Source organism: Carettochelys insculpta, chromosome 10, assembly GCF_033958435.1.
Source record: "Carettochelys insculpta isolate YL-2023 chromosome 10, ASM3395843v1, whole genome shotgun sequence".
In the NCBI taxonomy this organism is placed as follows: domain Eukaryota; kingdom Metazoa; phylum Chordata; order Testudines; family Carettochelyidae; genus Carettochelys; species Carettochelys insculpta.
Window position 1 is genome coordinate 20,709,003 of NC_134146.1, and position 15,401 is coordinate 20,724,403.

At 41.6% G+C, this 15,401-nt stretch overlaps 1 protein-coding gene across 1 annotated transcript in view; it reads right to left on the minus strand.

The window, feature by feature from the left end:
* Positions 1-1,609: 1,609 nt before the first annotated feature.
* Positions 1,610-15,401, minus strand: part of DNER (delta/notch like EGF repeat containing) — a 270,062-nt gene continuing 256,270 nt past the window's right edge. The window contains exons 12-13 of the mRNA XM_075003987.1: positions 9,035-9,281; positions 1,610-2,703 (exon numbers count right to left, since the gene is read on the minus strand). Of these exons, the coding sequence (XP_074860088.1) occupies positions 2,592-2,703; positions 9,035-9,281 (359 nt within the window). The 3' untranslated portion in view covers positions 1,610-2,591. The remainder of the gene's footprint in view (positions 2,704-9,034; positions 9,282-15,401) is intronic.

The following is a 15,401-nucleotide window of genomic DNA, read 5'->3' on the forward strand; positions in this document are numbered from 1 at the left end:
ATCACTCAAGAGAGCTATGGAATGATTTAAAATCATTACCAACGAGTGAGTTATATGCATAGAGGCTCTTGCTCGCTGTAACATCTCACTTGCAAAATATAGATGATTAAGTAGCACTCTCCCTCAAACAATAGAAAGCTGCTTGTTTGCATACTCACCTCTAGATTTTCAGCTTGCCAGCAGTTTAGCATTTTAATCCCTGCAATGATAAGATCTATTACCACCATTACATTTGTTTAATAAATCATCTATAAATCAAAACCCCCGTAAAAGGGTCTGATGAGTCACTGGGCAATTTTAGGGGAATAGAACATAGAAGTTGCCTCTTCACCAGCTTCTGGCATTTTTCCTGCCTGTGTTTTCCAAACCACAGCTCCTCCTGGAACTCCTCATGAAGGAGGGCCTCCAAAATATGCAGAAAGGAGAAGAACAAGCAATTGCTGACTGTGTATCAAGGCAAAACAGGTAGCCAGACCAGAGCAGAGAGCTACATGGAGCAGGAAGCTTCTTAAAGACCCACACAGCTTTAAGCAGCTTCCTGCTGTGTACCTGAGGATCCCCATGGGGCAGGATTTGGCCTGTAGGCCAGATCTTGCCCACTTCGAACTACAAGCAGTAATAGCAAGGAATTCACAATTAAGAATAGGTTATCAGATGTGCTCCAACCACCAGGAAAGATATTAACAAGGGGCAGTTACTTGTGTCTTCTTTAAGGGCAAATACTGGAACCAACCCCATTAAGTGAGCTCTGGGGCTCTCTCTTAGTTGGGGTGGGGTGAAAGAATCCCCAGGGCTGGTGCTGTCTCTTTGTGGGACACACCTACTAATCAGTAGACCAGACCATCTTGGATGAACCATCTGGCTGGTGAAAGAGCACTGGCAATGCTCCAGACTCCTTCATTCCTTGCAAGGGGGACTTCGGATAGAGATTCGCCTACGTTCTATGCTCCCATGCAGCAAACACTTGGCAGAAGACAGGATCTTCTCTTGATTGATCAGAATATAATTTGGAGGGGAGTGATTTCTTTCTCCCTGCTCACAGAAATGAGGAACAAACAGCACTGACTGAAGTCAGACACTGAAAAGGCACAGCGTAAGTTTCTCCAGGCAGCTGTGCCAAGTCCTTTGAATGCTAATGTGGACACCCGGACATGCTAACAGTGGGCCTCTCTCGAGCACAGAATGAAAGTCATGCTGAATTCTATAATGCTTTGGTTCTGCGACTGCCCGTGTGGAGGGGGCTGGAGGCTTGGTTACAAGCAGTAGAGTCATTCTGCTTTTGAAAGGTTAAATTAGGTTCACTAACTTTCCATAGTCTAGGCAAAACTGGAAACATCATATTTCCGTTATTGTGTTTGATGTGTGTCTGACTAAACTCTTGCTTGCCCTGGCCCACATTTTCATGAGGTAATTTCTAGAACTGACTATTCCATTTCACAGTCACTTTGGAAGATTCAAATTTAATTGTATGTACCTGGAATGTGGGACATCTGAGGTCAAGTCCCCACTTAAGAGAGAGAGAATGAACCTGCCTCAGGTCCTTTCAAATTTACAGACTCTGTGTAACCTGATATACATGACAATGACCAGATCAGATTCAATCTTGACTTGATAACATTTATTTAATAGTCTCTCAAATACGCAAGAACATGAAGAAGCATATAAGCAATCAAATGCAGCCACTGAGAAACCATACTGTCCATAAATAAGATGCACTATGAGAAATACACAATATTGAATGAAACAGTACTGTACATTAACAACCCTTGAGAAACAAACAACTCAAACTATAGGCTTAATTTACTCACGATATAAAAAACTCGACTTTTAAAGAAAAATATAGATTCAATCCAATCCTAGGGCCAGAGCCTGTACCAAGTGAAGTCAACGGCAGTTTTGCCACTGATTTCAAAGAGTTCATGATCAAGTCCTTAGTTTGCCTCCACAGGCACTTTAATTATATGTTATTTTTACAAGGCCTAGCTTGAATACTATTACAAAAATGACAAAACACCAATTCAAAATTATGTGTCAGCAACTTCCAGAAAAATAATGCAGAAACAAGTAATCTATTCATGCACAGAATAAGGCAAAAGCTAATTCATTCAGGTTAGGAATAATAAATTTTACTAATTTCTTTTTCACAACACAAACATTTTAGACTTTTTTTAATTAATGGATATATTAAGCATCATGTTGCTCACTTTTTCCTATCTCTACTGAGAAAGCTGGCACTGAAATGTCAAAAAGGACCTGTTCATTGATTAAACTTACTGTATTCTGTTCTGTAACAACTGCAGAATTTCATCTGGGTTTATTAATAGTGTCTACCATGAAAAAGCACACACTATTATAAGCTAACAATTTATAGAGTTGAAGGTACATTAAAATGTAATCCATGAATTTCAAACACTCAGTTTTAAAATATTTTTTCAGACTAAAAGCTGCAGAAAATTTGTTCTTAAATATTCTACAGAAAATTCTGAAACATCTAACATTTTAAATTTCTCACACTTTCTTCTTCTTAAAAATATTTAAATTAGTTTACTAGCCCATCCTTTTGAAAAATAATATGAAAAAGATACAGTTGATTACAAATCTTTTGTTTTAATTAGTGTCACCAAAGGTTTATCATCAGGGCTGTAATCTTCATAAGCAATGGGGGTTGCATCATACATTGCAGGTCTAGATTTCTTTCCAAACCTAAAAGAAGAAGGAAACAAAGAACAGGCTTTGGTGACAAACAGAAGTAATTACATGTTAATTACAACAATCCACTGATTCATGACGCCCTGTCAGAAAAAGCTTAGAGGAAAACTGTACATTCTAAACTATACTGTAATATCTCTTGCAATCAATAGTAAAAGTATGGAATTACCTATCATTGCAATGTTTGAATTATATAGATCCCAGAAAACAAGCCTTAAAGAAAGCACAGAACAGATTCTGCACCCCAAATCTTTGGAGGTTTACCACTAAATTCAATAGAACCAAAATCCAATACAGGTTGAACCTCTCTAGTCTGGCACCCTTGGGACCTGATCAGTGCCAAACAAGAGAATTTGCCAGAATATTGCTAGGTAATATTGTCTAATAGCATTACCAACACTTCCACTGCTTATTGGGATCTTAGAAGACATTTAGCGGTAAATTACAGATAAATAACAGCACAGAACACTGAGAGCCAGGACTGGTGGCTTTTATGAGACTACAGAAAACGTGGTGATATCCATGATAAGTGGTCATCAGGCTAACTAGAATAATGCCGGATTACAGATGTTGCTGGACGAGAGTGCGCCAGACTGGAGAGGTTCAAACTGTACTAACAGGAAAATCCTAGCACTGCTGACATCAGTACAGAAGCACCCACCCAGAATTTCACTTTAAGAGGGTAGCACTTCTAAACAACTTTGAAATTCCCTGATATTATATGACACAGTTCTCACATGCCCTTCATTTGTTTTTTTTTATTCCTATTTCCCACCTGCTAATAGATAAAAGTGTAAATAGCCAGGTTGAATTGTGAACTGGCAGATCAAGTGTCAAATAATTCAACTGGTACAGTTTTGCTGAGTAGATATATCAATTTGAGAGGGATACCGAACTGCCAAGATTTTATCCAAATTTGGAATGCTGATAAAACATCAATCCCTTTTTATGCACCACTCACACAAACATTTATGAAAATGTTCAGCCAAAAACTATGTTGTAGATGTGATCTGACAGTAGAAAAACTGCCTTCAGAAGTAGTTATTTGTAAGAAACTGTAGGAATTTAAATAAAGAAATAGAATTAAAGAAATAAAGAGATGGAAATGACCCCATGTCTGTTTTTCTTACAGTGTTCACCACATAAGACGTTGAAAATGAAACAAAGACATCCCCACGAATGTCACTTCACATACCAGGTATGCCTCTCATTTTAGTGTTAGCTCTGCTAATACTGAAAAAGAACAAGGTAACATTGTCTACTGTACCAACTTCTGTTGGTAGAAGGGGCAAGCTTTCAAGCTTCATGGAGTTCTTCCTCAGATCTGGAAAACTGAAACCAGAGTACTACTTTAAGCTATTCATGATCGAAACTGACTTAGAAATTGTAATATTTTGAAGAAATTATTAAGGCTAAAACAAAATCAGTCTTGTAATATATAAGGAATTGTACACAATTTTCCCCTTCTCCTGTTTTATTTCATGGCCGTTTCTGGTGAAGTGTTTTTTTTGCTCTCACCACAAAAACCAAGCAAGGTGGAAAGCCTGTATTATGAATGATGCAGATCTCATGCAAGAAAAATACTTCAACTTTCCACAAACCTAGAGTGAAAGACATTTTTCACTTTATGGGTGCCAGCTTTCTTCCACATTGTACACTAAGTTAAATATATTTGGGTAATTGACTTCATCAGGCTTTAGTTGATATTGCAAGATATGTGGGATCAAACCCTCTTACTACTAATCAATGTGCTAAAGATGAATTTCTGAACCACCTATTCCTCTGGCATTTCCAGGCCTCTTCGGGGTTTAAAGATGCAGATGCATGAAAAATGAAAACGTTCTAGCAACTTGTCCCCCATTTTTTTTTGAGGGGGGGGGAAAGAAGCACACTGGAGGTGTCGAGAGTATGCTACCAGTTGCAAGCCTTGTACAACATAAGAACCATTCTCCTGTGAAGATCAGGGTGGACCACAGTTGATGAGCGCATGCTAAGACAAGATCATAGCACCTGTGCTCATTGTTTGGCACTTGGATGAACATTCTAGATGACAGAGTACATTATGTCGATCAGCCTGTTCAGACACCAGGCTGCGCTTGTAATACTACAGCTAGTTAATATGCAACTCATAACTGTAAGTAGGGAATCATCATCAACGGCAGAACAGAGAGCAAGGGTCTCAAGTTACAGTGGAGGTGGTCTAGGTTGCATATTAGGAAAAACTAGTTCATTAGAAGGGTGGTGAAGCACTGGAATGTGTTACTTAAGCTATGTCTACACTAGCCCAAAATTTTGAAACGGCCATACAAATGGCCATTTCGAAGGTTACTAATGAAGCACTGTAATACATATTCAGCGCCTCATTAGAATGCCAGCAGCTGTGGCACTTCGAAATTGACGCAGCTCGCCGCTGCGTGGCTCATCCAGGTGGGGCTCCTTTTCAAAAGGACCCCGGCAATGTCGAAATCCCCTTATTCCTAACAGCAGATAGGAATAAGGGGATTTCGAAGTTGCTGGGGGCCTTTTGAAAAGGAGCCCCACCTGGATGAGTTGTGCGGCGGCGAGCTGCGTCAATTTCAAAGTGCCGCGGCTGCTGGCATTCTAATGAGGCGCTGAATATGTATTTCCATGGCCATTTCGAAGTTTTGGGCTCGTGTGGTCACGGCCTTAGAGAGGTGGTGCAATCTCTTTCCCCAGAGGTTTTTAAGTCCCAGCTTGACAAAGTCCTGATTGGGATGATTTAGTTACGGTTGATCCTGCTTTGGGCAGGGAGCTGGACTCAATGACCTCCTGTGGTCTCTTCCAGTCCTGGGATTCTATGATTCTGTGGAGTAGGTGGGCTTCTAATGGAGTCCCGCAGGGATCAGCTCTTGGTTCTATGCCTTTTCACATGTTTCTCAATTACTTGGGAAGAAAATAAGGAAATCATTGGCAGAGTATGGAAGTGACAAAAAAGACTGGGGGAATGGTATATAAAGAAAAAGATAGGTCTGTAAAATGGAGAGATCTGAATCACTTGGCAAATTGCCTGCATCCACTACTAAAGAAGACTGTTAAATGAGATCTATTCCTCTTGCACTTAGTCTTTACCAATCAGTCATCATCTAAGAGACAGTTATAAGGGTTGAGACAAAAACAGATGAAACTGGAAGGACCTGACAAAGCAGATGGAAAAAAAATGCAACAATCTCAAGTATATTTGTTTATTATTTTATGTGATAGGAGTCTGCTAGGAGTGCGCATACCTGCTACTGAGTCTAAAAAATTGTACAGTGTAAAAATACATCCTTAATTTGACACCCACCCATACATCTATATAAATAAAGGCTTATATTTTCTAAAGTGAGTCATGACTGCGAGTTCAGACTATGACACCTTAAAGTGGACCTGTTTTTTGGAAAGTGCTGAGATTATGCACCTAAAATAAGTCACTTTTGAAAATGTGGGCCTTGGTAGGCTGTGTAAAAGGCAACTGTGAAATTGTGATTCTTCACCTGTTCTGAGAGCACTAATTTGTACTGTTTTCTACCCTTCTGGAACAGAAATGAAGACTGAAGTCTGTACACTAAATCTCAGCAAAGTACCAGTTTGGCAGCTGGATAGTAGATTTTTATATAGCATCAGATGATTTATTTCTCATTTTCCTTTTTTGGCAGCACACAATTATTTTTTGCAATTCAAACATTCCTTGTCATTGACATTAATTAGAATGTATTTCACAAAGGTGAAATAAAAGTCCTCTTTATTTACAGGTTCTGGCACTCTATTTTTCCTAAGTACTGAATGCGGGCTTCAAAAACCTATATAAATGCAATCCAAATCCAAAGGCTTTTTTATGAGGTTGCTCACCTTGACTCTCACTGGTTTTACTGAACCTTCCTTGGTGCTGTGCTGAGATTAATTCAGAGCAGGCCACTTCAGGAAAGGAAAGACCTTCAACAAACCATCAAGGTCCTAAGATTTGAGATGTCTGACAGCAGCACTGTTTCACTGTTGCCATCACATCAATCATCAATTTGCAGCGACAACAGTTTTAATCAAGATGAATGACTGTATAACAAAGCCTCTAGATTGGGGCATTGAACCACTCTGCCCTCCTTAGAGCTGAAGGAGCAATTACCTCACCAGGTACCTTCCTCTAACCCCAAAGAAGGGTTGTGGGGGAGTGAACATGCAGCACGCATTGAAGATGAAGGTCTAGGGCAGTGGTGGGCAATCTGCATCCTGTGGCCCCTCCCCCACCCACATACCTCTCTCACACTAGGACACTGGAGCGCCCCACTTCCTTGCTCCTCCCCTTCCCTCCCAGCACTTTTGGAGCCACGAACTGTCAGATTCACACTCTGTCCCTGCCCCTCCCCCTCCCTCCCTTAGCTGGAATGCCATGGGGGAGGAAAGGCTGTGGGGCCACAGGTGGAACCCTAATGGGCTGCATACTGCTGCGGGCCACTGACGTGAAGAAGGGACTCACGTGCCCCACTCATCATTTGTTATTGCCCATCACTGGTCTAAGAGAAAGATTACAGACACCAGACAACCCCCTCCCCAACCAAGATAACAGCAAAGGAAAGGGGAGGCCCCACAATCTGTAAGGTTATGGGTCATTCGGCTTCCAGTGGAAGAGATGCTAGCCAGGGTAGGGAAGAAAGCCCAGAGAAAGGGATGTAGCAACCACTGGAAATACTCCAAACGCTGTTTCAAAATAGTCAGTTGCTAAGAACTGCACCACCAGCAGGCAGCTTTTAATTTGGGTCTCATGTCCCTGCTGTGCACAAGGCCTCAGGGTTAACTTTAAAGTTCACCAGAGGCCATTTTTCCTTACATCTGGAAAAACACTGCTAGACAGAGTGTGAAAATGTCACAAGTTGGGGAAATATGGCCACCAATCAGCAGAGGAAGGCGGGTGATAGTTAATACTCTCAGGTCTCTAACCAGGGAGAGGAGGGGGGCGTGGCCAGTACAGACTTCACTTCAGCAGCATAATTAGAGCATTTTCAGGATGAAGGGCACAGCACTAGAAAAGTGATCCAGGAGGAAGGCGTGGCCTCAAGGCAGGCGAAAACTGGGGTCTCTGGAAAGCTAGGAGCCAAGAAACAGTCATTTGAGCAAATGCGGTAGGGAGTTCCTGTCCTCATTTGACTGTCTTTAATGTGTGATTACCGGCACTCTGTTTGTCACTATTACCCTGCTTCGGTAGCTGATTGCATATGACACATGCAACTGTATCGTTGGCTGTTCTATCCATTATCTGGCTTCTATTTTAGCTGCAGGCAAACACCACTGCTAGTTCTTATTTAGCTGCCACCTGAAATTAAACATTCAGTTTATACACATCTCCTTTAAATGTTTGTTTATTACATAAGAATAGGAGCAGCATGGAAACTGATTTACAGACCAATACAATGGCCTCCCACGTCGATGGCATCAGCAAGATACCAGCCATTGCTATCTCACAAATGGCAGTTCTAAACCATACATTTTATCTCAAAAGCATTTCACTCATTGTTATTAGGTGTGACTGTTTCAATTATATTTAGACTGCTGCATTGAACAAAATGCATATGCAACTTTCTTTTATACACTCTTTCAAATTAACTTCTCGGTCATCTAGCACAATGGTATGCAACTGTCTCACAAAAGGATTGATCCTCACAATAGCCTTGCAAAGCAGAAAAGAATTAGATCCATTTAATGAATGGAAAAAGAGAGGCACAGAAAGATTATATCACTTGGCCAGGATCACAGTAAACATCTGTGACAGAGGTGGACACTGAACCCAGATTGTCTGAGTCCTGATCCAATGATTTAATCACAAAATCACCAACCAACCACTGGCACTTGGATAAATTATTTAGTAATATCTTATTTTGTTAGGTGTCAATTGTGAAAATATATTCAGCCAAACAAATAAAATGTTCCCAAATGCATTATTCATTTTTACCCGAAGTTCATGCATGATAAAGTATGCAGATTTTGAAATGTATAAATATAATAAGAATAAAAACTTATCAAATTTAAAAAAATACTTGCACACTTCCCAAAATGAAACTCTTCATTGATTAGTCAGTTCTCAGTTAAACTGTGTAAATCCAAAGTAACTTTACTGTTCTCAATGTAGCTGCACAGGAGTCACATAGTTGAACTGAGACCAGAGTGTAGCCCGGATACGACGATGAGCAATTAAAGTAATGTTACATTCTAATTTGGAAGTAGTACACCCTTTATATTTGTCAGTAGCAGTTAGCTGATGCTGTGCTACTACACAAGAATTTGATGGTGTTATAGCAAAAGGACTCCATTTTCCTTCCCTTTTCCCACAACAAACCTGGCATGTCGGATAGAAGCAATTGCACTGCTAAATTCACTGTCGATGCTTCTACAGTTGTAGAACTCCTCATAGGCTGGCCTGGAAGAGCCTTGGTACTCAATGCGGCTGATACGACATATTCCCACAATCAGAATGATCAGCATAAGGACAAACGCGACACAGAGAGCTCCAATGATGATGTAGAGAGAATGACGAGGCATGTTTGTTAGACTCTCTGCCATGTGTCCAGACTTCCACTGCAGATCTGGCAACAACATAAACACAATGAAAACGTTATTTTCTATTCTTCCTGCTGAATAGAAATTTGGGGTGCATTTATTTCCAACACTTCTACATAGATTTCTATTATTAAAGATATTCTTTTAAAATTATATTTTACATTTGAGGCTCAGCTATGGACATAGCTATATGTGCTGTAAACACCAATGTCACAAAATCTGAAAGACATTTTTGATTTTGGTTGGCCCTATAACTGCTCATTGGTAATAAGCAATTGCAGTGGCTACAAGGTCTGCCACTAATTTGCTCTATTACCTTGACCTAGTCACTTAACCTCTCTGTATTTCCTTTTTCCCATCCATACTTTCATGGTTTATTCAGAGCTTTCAAAGTCTGCAGGATGCATTATATCTTCTGGTTTGCTGTACTGTATAAAACAAAGGTCACAGAATTACCCAAAGCTATTCTGGCATTGAGCCTAATAATAACTCATGATTGACTGAACCACATCTTCCAGAAAAGCATCCAGTTTTGAGCTGAAGATGTCAGGAGATGGAGAATCTACCACTTCCCATGGTAGTTTGTCCAATGGTTTATTACTCCAGTAGTTAAAACTTGATACCCGATTTCCAATTTGAAATTGTGTGTCTTTAATGTCTGATCATGGCTTCTTCCTGTGCTTTTCTCTGCTACATTAAAGCCCTTTAGTATCTGATATTTTCTCCTTTTGAATGTACTTCTACACTATAATCCCATCACCTCTCAAACAGATTGAGTTAATTAAATCTTTTGCTGCAAAGCATTTTCTCTAGCTCTTGAATATTTTTGTGGATCTCTTCTGTATCCTCATAAATTTTTCAAGAGCTATTAAAAAAATGCAGACACCAGAACAGTATCCAGGACTGGTGTTCCCAATGCTACGCAAAAAAGGTAAAATAGAATCATAGAAGCATAGAATACTAGGACTGGAAGGGACCTCAAGAGGCCATCGAGTCCAGCCCCCTGCCTCAATGGCAGGACCAAGTACTGTCTAAACCATCCCTGATAGACATCTATCTAACCTGTTCTTAAATACCTCCAGCAATGGAGATTCCACAGCCTCCCTTGGCAATTTATTCCACGTCTGACCACCCTGACAGTTAGGAACTTTTTCCTAATATCCAACCTAAACCTCCCTTGCTGCAGTTTAAGTCCACTGCCTCTTGTTCTATCCTCAGAGGCCAAAAATAACAAGTTTTCTCCCTCCTTCTTATGACACCCTTTTAGATACCTGAAAACTGCTATCATGTCTCCCCACAATCTTCTCTTTTCCAAACTAAACAAGCCCAATTCTTTCAGACTTTCTTCGTACGTCATGTTCTCTAGACCTTTAATCATTCTTGTCGCTCTTTTCTGGACCCTCTCTAATTTCTCCACATCTTTCTTGAACTGCGGTGCCCAGAACCGGACACAATACTCCAGCTGAGGCCTAACCAGCGCAGAGTAGAGCAGAAGAATGACTTCTCGTGTCTGGTTCACACCACACCTGTAAATGCATCCCAGAATCATGTTTGCTTTTTTTGCAACAACATCACACTGTTGACTCATATTTAGCTTGTGGTCCACTATAACCCCGAGATCCCTTTCTGCGGTAGTCATTCCTGGACAGTCTCTCCCCATTCTGTATGTGTGAAACTGATTGTTCCTTCCCAAGTGGAGCACTTTGCATTTGTCCTTATTAAACTTCATCCTGTTTACCCTAGACCATTTCCCCAATTTATCCAGATCATTTTGAATTATGACCCTATCCTCCAAAGCAGTTGCAACCCCTCCCAGCTTGGTATCAGCTGCAAACATAATAAGCATACTTTCTATGCCAATATCTAAATCGTTGATGAAGATATTGAACAGAATTGGTCCTAAAACAGACCCCCTGTGGAACCCCACTTGTTATACTTTTCCAGCAGGATTGAGGACCATTAAGAACTACTCTCTGGGTACGGTTATCCAGCCAGTTATGTACCCACATTATAGTAGCCTCATCTAAATTGTATTTGCCTAGTTTTTTTTTTATAAGAATATCATGTGAGACCATATCAAATGCTTTACTAAAGTCTAGGTATACCACATCTACTGCTTCTCCCCTATCCACAAGGCTCATTATCCTATCAAAGAAAGCTATCAGATTAGTTTGACATGATTTGTTCTTTACAAATCCATGCTGGCTGTTCCCTATCACCTTACCACCTTCCAAGTGTTTGCAGATGATTTCTTTAATTACCTGCTCCATTATCTTTCCAGGCACAGAAGTTAAGATGACTGGCCTGTAGTTTCCTGGGTTATTCTTATTCCCCTTTTTATAGATGGGCACTATATTTGCCCTTTTTCAGTCTTCTGGAATCTTTTCTGTCTCCCATGATTTTCCAAAGATGATAGATAAAGGCTCAGATATCTCCTCCATCAGCTCCTTGAGTATTCTAGGATGCATTTCATCAGGCCCTGGTGACTTGCAGACATCTAATTTTTCTAAGTGATTTTTAACTTGTTCTTTTTTTTATTTCAAGTTCTAACCCCACCCCTTTCCCACTAGCATTTACTATGTTGGGCATTCCTTCATCAGACTTCTCAGTGAAGACCAAAACAAAGAAGTCATTAAGCATCTGTGCCATTTCCAAGTTCCCTGTTACTTTCTCTCCCTCCTCACTGAGCAATGGCCCTACCCTGTCCCTGGTCTTCCTCTTGTTTCTAATATGTTTATAAACAAGCCCTCTCGTTTCCCTTTATGCCTGTAGCTAGTTTGAACTCATTTTGTGCCTTAGCCTTTCTAATCTTGCTCCTGCATTCTTGTGTTGTTTGCCTATATTCATCCTGGGTAATTTGTCCTTGTTTCCATTTTTATACAATTCCTTTTTTATTTTGAGATCATGCAAGATCTCCTGGTTAAGCCGATGTGGTCTTTTGCCATATTTTCTATCTTTCCTACACAGTGGGAAAGCTTGCTTTTGGGCCCTTAATAATGTCCCTTTGAAAAACTGCCAGCTCTCCTAAGATGTTTTTCCCCTCAGTTTTGCTTCCCATGGGACCTTACCTACCAGCTGTCTGAGTTTACCAAAATCTGCCTTCCTGAAATCCATCATCTCTACTTTGCTGTTTTCCCTCCTACCAGTCCTTAGAATTGTGAATTCTATGATTTCATGATCACTTTCACCCAAGCAGCCTCCCACATTCAAATTCTCGACCAAGTCCTCCTTATTTGTTAAAATCAAATCCAGAACAGTTTCTCCCCTGGTGGCTTTTTCAACTTTTTGGAATAAAAAATTGTCTCCAATGCAGTCTAAGAACTTATTGGATAGTCTGTGCCCCGCTGTATTAGTTTCCCAACATATATCTGGATAGTTGAAGTCCCCCATCACCACCAAATCCGGGGCCCTGCATGTCTTTGTTAGATGTTTAAAAAAAGCGTCATCCACCTCTTCCACCTGGGGTAGGTGGCCTGTAGTAGACTCCTAGTAGGACATCCCCCTTGTTTTCTACCCCTCTTAGTCTAACCCAAAGATTCTCAACACGTCCATCTCCTACATCCATCTCCACCTCAGTCCAAGTCTATACATTTTTAATATATAAGGCAACACCTCCCCGCTTTCTTCCCTGTCTATCCTTCCTAAGCAGGCAGTACCCTTCAATACCAACATCCCAATCATGTGTATGATCCCACCAAGTTTCTGGGATGCCAACGATGTCATAGGTGTATTTATTTATTAGCACTTCCAGTTCTTCCTGCTTATTACCCATACTTCTTGCATTTGTATATCGGCATCTAAGATACTGATTTGATCTTGCCTCCTTGTTTTCCCCTGACCCTCTTTTTACTCTGACATTGTTGCCCATACTGCCTCCCATTTCTGACCCATCTCCCAGGTTTCCATGTTCTCCACTTACCTGTGGGCTCTGCTCCCCTGCCCCCGTCAAACCTAGTTTAAAGCTCTCCTCACTAGGTTAGCCAGTCTGTGTCCAAATATGGTCTTTCCCCTCCTCGAAAGGTGAATGCCATCTCTGCCTAGCAGTCCTTCCTGGAATAGCATCCTGTGGTTGAGGAAGCCAAAGCCTTCCTGGTGACACCATCTTCGAAGCCAGGCATTCACCCCTGGGAGGCACCTGTCTCTGCCTGGGCCCCTACTACTGACAGGCAGGATTGAGGAGAATACTACCTGAGCCCCAGACTCCTTCACTACTCCCCTTCTTTATACATACAAGCACTGCATTTGTCCCTTTGGCCACGTCCATTCATGGGGGACTCATATTGATTTGCTTGGCCACTAAGACCCCTAAAATCCATTTCAGAGTCAGTTTTCCATAATACAGTTTCCCTTGCTGTAAGGATGACTTGCATATTTAGAGGAAGACATTGCATGAGACTGCATCAAAATGCATTTTGACTGAATGGCTTCAGCTTACCAGATCATTCTATATTAGGGCTATCAAGTGATTAAAAATAATCACAATTAATCGCATGATTAAAATATTAATCATGATCAATCATGCTGTTAAACAATGATAATTTAAAAAAAATTAGCTTTTATGGCTGTAGAGAAAAATACTTGAGCAAGGGAACCCTAAGGGCCCAGGGCACAGAAAGCAAATGGAACCCACGTTTTATTTTTCTACAAATCTCTTGATTTGCAAATCAAATCTCCCAGTTTTTGAATGCATGGGGTTAGCAAGACCAGTCACACAGCCCCTTTCACTGCCATCATCAGGAATAACAGCAATCAGCACCACCGTGCTGGAATCACTTTGCTTGCACTTATGCTTGGGTAACATCATTCTCTGCAGCCAGGCACCTGCTGTGTCACACCTGGCATAGATGGAACCAGAAAATGGGGTGCCCCAGAGGCAGATTTCAAAGGAGTGGCTGCGAGAGAGTGCGTGAACAGAGACAGAACATGCAAGGATGGGGAGAAGCACTACAACAAAATGTTCCTCATGACTTTTACCTCTGTAATGAAAAATCTCCCTGAAAAAAAAAACAACTCTGTGACCAGACATACAGCCATTGATCACTACCCGTTGGGTATGACCATCGAGCCAGCTTTCTGTCCATCTTACAGTCCATTTATCCATTCTGTACTTCCTAACTTATGAGCAAGAATATTGTGGGAGACTGTATCAAAAGCTTTACTAAAGTCAAGGTATATCACACACAGGCTGCGTCTACACGTGCACGCTACTTCGAAGTAGCGGCAGTAACTTCGAAATAGCGCCCGTCACGTCTACACGTGTTGGGCGCTATTTCGAAGTTGACATCGACGTTAGGCGGCGAGACGTCGAAGTCGCTAACCCCATGAGCGGATGGGAATAGCGCCCTACTTCGACGTTCAACATCGAAGTAGGGACGTGTAGACGATCCGCGTCCCGCAACATCGAAATAGCGGGGTCCTCCATGGCGGCCATCAGCTGGGGGGTTGAGAGATACTCTCTCTCCAGCCCTTGCGGGGCTCTGTGGTCACCGTGGGCAGCAGCCCTTAGCCCAGGGCTTCTGGCTGCTGCTGCTGCAGCTGGGGGTCCGTGCTGCATATACAGGGTCTGCAACTAGTTGTTGGCTCTGTGTATCTTGCACTGTTTAATGAAAGTGTGTCTGGGAGGGGCCCTTTAAGGGAGCGACTTGCTGTTGAGTCCGCCCCGTGACCCTGTCTGCAGCTGTGCCTGGCTCCCTTATTTCGATGTGTGCTACTTTGCCGTGTAGACGTTCCCTCGCTGTGCCTATTTCGATGTTGGGCTGAGCAACGTCGAAGTTGAACATCGACGTTGCCAGCCCTGGAGGACGTGTAGACGTTATTCATCGAAATAGCCTATTTCGATGTCGCAACATCGAAATAAGCTATTTCGAAGTTGGGTGCACGTGTAGACGTAGCCACAGTGACTTCCCCATGTCCATGTGAATCCATGTTGACTACTCTTGATCACTTCCCCCTCTTCCAAGTGTTTCAAAATGGATTCCTTGAGGATCTCCCTGCATGATTTTTCTGGGGACTGAGGTAAAGCTGACCGATCTTTAGTTCCCTGGATTGTCCTTCTTTCCTTTTTTCAAAGATGGGTATTACATTTGCCTTTTCCAGTCATCTGGAAGCTCTCCCAGTCTCTGTGAGTCTTTAAAGATAACAGCGAA